We start from the raw sequence: 7,162 nt of genomic DNA, 5'->3' as shown, positions 1-7,162 counted from the left end.
CCCCCGTGTCCTCTGGTGCTTCTGCCCCCAGGGAGGGCTGGCGAGGACATTTCCTTCTTCGCTAGCCTCTGGACCTTCAGTGTAGAACCTTCCACGTAAAGGTATGGGTCTTAGATGGAGAGGAGGATCAGGGAAGCCTGACGCCAGCAGGGCAGGGCCCCAACCTGTTTGCAGCCCAGGATATTATGACACTGTGGGTGTAAAGTCAGCATAAGGCTTGCAGAGCACTGGAGTGGGGTGAAGGAAGTCACTGCAGGCCAACAGCCGCCGGGAGCCTTTCCAGGCCCCCTACCATAAGACGCCCACCCCACCACCAGGGCCAGGGGTGGAGGGGTGATGAAAGGCCTTCCTGGAAGAAGAAACCTTTGCTCTTTTGGACACTGAGCCGTGAGGCTGGTCTCACCCTTCCCTGGCATGCCCAGCCCCAAGTTTGAGTCTATTGTTCCTTCTCCCTGTGGTCTTTCTAACCAGTGAGGAATCAGATTGGTGAAGAGTCGAGCTTTATTTTTATAAAAATGAAGGTTGTAACATGTCTCAACAGCTAGCCTGAGGTTGGGCTGGCTCAGAATTCAGAATTTGGGGATTGCCTTTGTCCTTTCTTGGTTTCAAAGCAAAACCAGGCCGTAGTACTCCAGCCGAGACCTTGGTCAAAGGTGGGGTCTGACTGATGTTGAGGTTGGTACCACAGGGTACTGGCAGCCACCCCCGTCCTTCTAGGGAAGGGGCCACCTGGGAAGCCTGGAGCACCTCACCTCACACTTGTGCTGAGCTGGCCTGGCTCTAAGAAGGGGTGGGCCTCTCTGTCTCCAGGCCAGATTCTTGCTCTGGCCGACAGGGAAGCAAGGCCCAGCTGAGTTAACTCAGCTGAGAAGCAGTAGGTCCCATCTCTCCAATTGGTTCCTGGGAGAGACTGCACCCCTGGGTAACCCCAGTGCCCAGGAGTCAGCAGCCTTTATCTTAGGTGCCTGAGCACTGTGGTCACAGGTCTAGGAACACAGGGAGGCCGGGGAGGAGGTATCACTGAACCCTCCAGGCAGGAGAGGTCCCTGAGTAGCTGGCTTCCCTGGCCCACAGGCTGGGTTGGCCTTGTCATGGGTTTTGAAAGTCCAGGACACGGAGGTTGTAGGACAGTGCAGCATAGAGGTGTCTGGTGGTGAAGCGCAGGCAGTACACAGGACTGCTGAGGGGTGTCGACGTCAGTGGGAAGGCCTGCAGGGGAGGGACGAGAGTGGCAAAAACATCCCCACTGGGAGCGGGGGGAGCCCAAATGCAAGATTCCCCGGCCTGGTGCCAAGGGACAGGGGCTACTCTAGGCTTCCTCCCGCCCTCCCCAGGCACACCCACTCCCAGTGCAGACCCTGGTAACGAGCCCTGGCATCCATGAGGCCTGCCTGCGGTGCGCAGGACACTTACATGGAGGCAGGCCCTTTGGCGGCGGTCCCACAGTCGCACGACACCGTAGTAGGAGGAACCAGTGGCCAGCAGGTGGTTCCCATCCGTCTGCAGGCAGTACAGGGTGCTGTCGTGGGGCTCCTCCCACTCCATGACACACTTCCTGTCCAGGAGGAGGTGATGCAGGGGGTGTCTGGGGGTGCCCTCCGCCTCCACCCCAGCTTCCCCAGAGGCCTTAGGAAGCCATTCTAGTTGGGAGAAAGATGCCAAACCACCACATTCCTTTAAAACCAACTTAATGGGGGAAAGCCTCCTCAGTAAAGATCTCTTTCTCACCAAGTCCCTGACCCCAGGCAGGCTCATGCCTCATTTGTGCATCACGTGGCTGCTGTGTGTCACCAGATTTCAGAGGCAAGGAAGGCCTCAAGAAAGCTGGGACAGAATGCTGAAGGACAGCACCCTGATGGCTCCCAAGGCTCTTATTGGGGCCTGGTGCCTACAGTCTCCTGGGCCACGGGACCAGGGCTGCCGAGGTAGGGAGTCTAAGCTTACTCTGGCCTTGCCAGCTGTTCTCCCAGTCCCTGCTATGGGGTCTCTGTCCCTATCCTTGGGGCACCAGGACAGGGGCGGCGTTCCCACCGCCTGTTGTCCTGCCCCACACACTCACCGGGCACTGGCTCGGAGGTCCCAGTAGCGAACATAGGTGTCGTAGCCACAGGACAGGAGCGTGGAAGGGGACTCGTACATGACGTCCAGCACCCCAGCCCCTGGGGGAAAGTCACTGCCCAGGTGCGTCATCAGCTGCCCACTGGGAAGAGAGGCGGGGCAGGGGATGAGAGGTTGTCCTGCCTTGGCCCACACACATGCTTTTAACCTTCAAGTGGCATCAGTCCCTGGGCTCCTTCCTGAGCCAGAATTAAGACCCTCGGAGGAAAGGGGCCAAAGGAGGAGATGCCCTGGACTTCCAGCCCTCTCCCCTGTTCCCAGCCCCTGCCCCTCCCCCAGCTGAGGCCTCAGTCAGCCATCAGCAGCCTCTCCATCACACCTGCACGCTGGCTACCCGCCACCCAGCCACTCCTCCTTGGGACAATGAATGGGCCTTGCCGAAGGGGTCGGCCCCCTCACACACACACATTTGGTTACTTTATATGCCTTGATCCTGCAGGTCATGCAGTTCTGAGCTGCCTGAGTCCAATGCCTTAATTCCTGCCTGTAATCTGGGGCTCAAACCTCATTGGGGATAAAGACCACACAAAGGGAGAAGGGGAGTCCCAGGAGATGTTAAAACAAGTAAACACCTTTGTGTCTGGGGAGAGAAATCGCTGAGAAAGCAGCTTAGCAGGCCGGTCCCTGGTGTTCCTGGCCCGGCTGGCCCCCGGCCTGGGGCTAGCACGCCTCTGTGATCACAGCCCCCAGCCTGCTGGGCTCCAGCCTGCCCCGCCGCCCCTCCCGGTGGCCAAGAGCAGATTACTGAGAAGAACAATTTCTTTGTGACTGTGTAATTCCCTCCGTGACCGCGGCAGTGGGCAGACCCCTCGCCCTGATGCCAGACCCCTAGCAACCACCTAGGGGGGCCTCCTGGCCCTAGCAACTACCCCTCAACATCAAGTATACCCGCTAATCCCTGTGGCTATGGGATGGGTAGAAGCGGTGAGTTTCTTCAGAATGGGGGCAATGAAGAAGAAGGGGGCATGCTCCAGGCCCGACCCCTCACCTTCACTCGGGACATGCTGGGCTCTCCTGCATGGTGTGACAGGAAAAACTGGGCCGTGGACACTACACAGGGACACCCAGGTAAGAGGCCCGGCATGGGTTGGGGAAGACTTTGTGGTCTCACCAGCCCAGCCTTGGCCAACCAGGTTTCACCAAAGCAGCCAGAAGCCACGTGTGTGAACGTGGGCCTTAGCTCTGGTCCTTCCGCCTCACAGACCCCGACCCTCAACCTCCGTTCTCCTCAGTGGAGCCGCCACCTTCCCTGGAGGAGGAAAGGAGGCAGCCGCAGGTTCTTTTCTGCCCAACTCTGCCTTTCCCTGAGAAGGCTGAGTGGTGAGGGGACCCCCAGCAAGCAGCACTATTGCTGTCCAGTCAGGGCAGGGTGGGGGTAGGCCCTAAGCTGGCACTTCTGCCCCCAGCCTCCTTCCCAGGGAAGTGCTCTTCCTCTCTGTGTGCTGAGGGCTCAGACAGAAAGCCTTCTCCCCACATCAGCATCTCCTAGACATCACGGACCTCAGTGCCGAAGCAGGCCCGCCAGCCATGAGGCACCACTCTTGGGCAAGTCAGAGGGGCTGGGGTCCTGGGCTTTCTGTCTCTGTCGTCCACTGGGTCCAGGCTGCTTTGCTCCACAGTTCTGCCCCCCCAGATTTGGGGGCCCTGCCCCCTCCATTAGTGAGGCCTCCAAGACTGACTGAGGAGCTCTCCCCTTTAATCTATAGAAGTAATTTCATGTTTGTCTGTTTGAAATAGAAGATGAAAGGCAGTGGAGACTGGGGGCATGAAGCCCAGCGTGGCTCCACCTGCCCACCCCTGGTCCCAGGGTTCGGAATGAAGGAGAGCCAGGCACCCGTGGACAGAAGGTCGGCAGCAGAATGACCACACCCACACCGAGTTGCCAGCCTGTGCAATAAGAAACACATAACCCTACCCTCTGCTGCTGCTAAGTCGCTTCAGTCGTGTCCAACTCTGTGTGACCCCATAGACGGCAGCCTACCAGGCTCCTCCGTCCCTGGGATTCTCCAGGCAAGAACACTGGAGTGGGTTGCCATTTCCTTCTCCAACCCTACCCTCTGGGGAGACCCAAAGGCTGAGCGAGCACCAGCCCCCAGAGACCAGGACAAGGCCCAAAAGCCCCTGTCTTGCCGGCCTGGCCTGGTCAGGGCCTGAGGAGTTTCTGCCACACTAGTTCTGACTCCCTGAAATGGCCACACACACTTTAAATGGGCCAATAAAAAGATACAGTTTCTTTTGCCTCTGGGCCTGGGACGCTCCAGGCTCTGTTGTGCAGTACCCGTGAGGTTAAGTTCAGAGCATAAACTGACACACCAGGCTCTGGGAAATGGCCCTGTCTCTTCAAATAGCAGCCCAGCGGTGCCATAGAAGCCCTGCTGGGGCTTTGATTTGGGAAAACAAACAGAAATGGCACCATGGGCCCTTCGTGGCCCCCACCACAGGACCAATTTAACTAGAAAACTCTAGCTCAACCGCTCTGGTGGAGGGAGCAAGATGAGCACCACAATAGCCCCAAACTTTGGGGGGAAGGGGGACAAAACAAGCTGTCTGTCTCCTGGGCCCCTCCTCCCGGGCTCCTTTTCTTACTGCAAGTGTGTTCTTGTAAAAACGATTAGATTGCAATTTGTATAACGTGGTGACCCCCAAATTCAGACGTTTCACCCCTTTTCTCTGGAAAGAATGTTAAGAATGCCTCTCGGCCTCTCACTGTGGGGGGCGTGAGGGAGGGGTGCAGAGCCTTGGCTGTCGCACAACTTGTGTGGGAAAGGGGCTGCCGCTTAGAGCCTCAGGCCAAGACAGGAGCAAGGGCCAGGTCTGCACTATAGACACCAGACAAAAAGTCCTTCCCTTCCCGCTCCTGTGCACAAAGCCAGGGCTGCCAGGAGCCACTGAAGGCTGGGGGGTCTCTACCCCAGCCTCCCCCTAGCCTGACTCCAGCAATTCTCTCTCGATCCAGGGAAAGATAAAGACAGATGGGGCCGCCCCTGTGAGCCTGATGAATGAGACACAGGCTGGGGAGGGCTGCCTGAAGGAGATCTGTTCCCCAGGCTGGGCTGTCTGCAGCTTCCCAGAGGAGCCCCAGAGTACCTGGGTAGGAAAAACAGCAGAGTATGGCTGGATCCCAGACTTTGAGGTGGCGGGGCTCAGGTGAGGGCCCTACCTACCCTGCTGCCCAGGCAGCTCCACTGAAGCTGGAGGGAAGAGGGACCATAGGAACTTCCTGACAGGGAGGAAAAAATTTAAATAAGGCACTAATAGCACCACCACCCCCATCACCATCTTTGTCGGACAGCTGACTGGAAGTAGTTACTAGCCTTGAAGACCGGATGCCCTGTCTGGGCGAGGCCCTGAGCGCCAGGCCAGAGTTGGACGCAGGGAGGCAGTCCCTGGAAGCCCCCCACCCCAGGCGGGGCCCTACAGGCCAGGGAGCCAGGTGCCCCGCCTCACCCCGTGTTCTCCCTCACCCCGCCTCCACACACCTCCCTGGTGACCCATACAAAGTCCTCCTGTGCTGACCACCCTGAGATAAGACACCCAGGCTCTACTGCCTCACCCACATGTAAGAATGCCCGTGGCCCCCACGCCATTTCCAGCCACTCTTAACACACTGGGTTCCTGATGCTGCTCCCTGGAAGTTCAGTTCAGTTCAGTCGCTCAGTCGTGTCCGACTCTTTACGACCCCATGGACTGCAGCACGCCAGGCCTCCCTGTCCATCACCAACTCCCGAACTTCACTCACACTCATGTGCATTGAGTCGGTGATGCCACCCAACCATCTTATCCTCTGTCGTCCCCTTCTGCCTTCAATCTTTCCCAGCATCAGGGTCTTTTCCAATGAGTCAGTTTTTCGCATCAGGTGGCCAAAGTATTGGAGTTTCAGCTTCAGCAACAGTCCTTCCAATGAACACCCAGGACTGATTTCCTTTAGGATGGACTGGTTTGATCTCCTTGCAGTCCAAGGGACTCTCAAGAGTTTTCTCCAACACCACAGTTCAAAAGCATCAGTTCTTGGCACTCAGCTTTCTTTATAGTCCAACTCTCACATCCATATATGACTACTGGAAAAACCATAGCTTTGACTAGACAGAACACAGGTCCTTGGAGGTTCTGTGGGTGTTAATTCCTGCATCTGTTTGGGTGTGAGGATACCTCACCCAGTATGTGCAACCACAAAAATAAAACAATGGCTTCTGAAACGAAAGGATGGAAGAGTGACAGTCTACCTTACCTTCGCTTCCCCTGAAGGTGTAATACAAGCTGGGCCTAACATGGTCACTGAGAAAATAGGACAGTGTGCCCTCCTTTCTTTCCACCCTCTCCTCTTCCTTTCTTTGATCAATAGTCATTTACTAAGCGCCTTCTGTACACAAGTCATTGTGCCTAATGGAGACTGCAGGGAGATGTGAGCTGAGACTTGGGCAGGGAGGGACATGCTCCCTTCCTCCATGGAGGGAAACAAGTCTCATCTACCCGACTGACAATACAGGGGGTGGCTTGGCTGGTACCAGGAGAGAGATAAAAGGGAGTTTACTAAGGGGACTTATAAAAGGACATTTCTGCAGTGAGTGACCGGCAGGGACAGAAGATGGGAGATGGCACAGGTGAAGGACCAACAACTGCAGAGGTGCAGGCCTGGGCCACCTGCTTTGGCGGGAGGTGTGGGTATGTGAAGGGAATAAGCTGACCACCGCGGGCCTCCAGGTGCTCACTGCTGGAGGGTGAGGGGCAGGAGTGGCCGTCCTTGTCCAGCCCTCTGGTGAGGAGGGTGAGAGACTTTAGGAGGCAACCTCAGTTCTGTAACCGAGGTCCCAGATAGAACCGTGGAGACCAGGAGAAGCCCACTAAGGCTTCGCCGGCCCCAGCCCTGTCCAGTGAGTGGGAAGGGCCCTTTCCAAGCACAGGCCCCTCACATGCACGTGTGTGCGCGTGCACAACTCCAGCACCCGCCTGCGCACACGTGTTCAGACACAATGGCTCAAAGGCCAGGCAGCCAGGCAGCCCACTTTGTACTGCTAACAAGAGGACCGGAATTACAGGAAGGGGC

General features: G+C 57.2%; 1 protein-coding gene across 3 annotated transcripts in view; it reads right to left on the bottom strand.

Annotated features, from left to right (window-relative positions):
* Positions 1-125: 125 nt before the first annotated feature.
* FBXW4 (F-box and WD repeat domain containing 4) overlaps positions 126-7,162 on the bottom strand; it is an 83,817-nt gene continuing 76,780 nt past the window's right edge. For all 3 annotated transcript variants that reach the window (XM_070363514.1, XM_070363515.1, XM_070363516.1), the window contains exons 7-9: positions 2,060-2,200; positions 1,414-1,555; positions 126-1,209 (exon numbers count right to left, since the gene is read on the bottom strand). In XM_070363514.1, coding sequence (XP_070219615.1) covers positions 1,090-1,209; positions 1,414-1,555; positions 2,060-2,200 — 403 coding nt within the window. In that variant the 3' untranslated portion in view covers positions 126-1,089. The remainder of the gene's footprint in view (positions 1,210-1,413; positions 1,556-2,059; positions 2,201-7,162) is intronic.

The sequence above is a fragment of the Bos mutus genome, chromosome 26, assembly GCF_027580195.1.
Source record: "Bos mutus isolate GX-2022 chromosome 26, NWIPB_WYAK_1.1, whole genome shotgun sequence".
Classification (NCBI taxonomy): domain Eukaryota; kingdom Metazoa; phylum Chordata; class Mammalia; order Artiodactyla; family Bovidae; genus Bos; species Bos mutus.
This window is presented reverse-complemented; position numbering and strand designations above follow the sequence as displayed.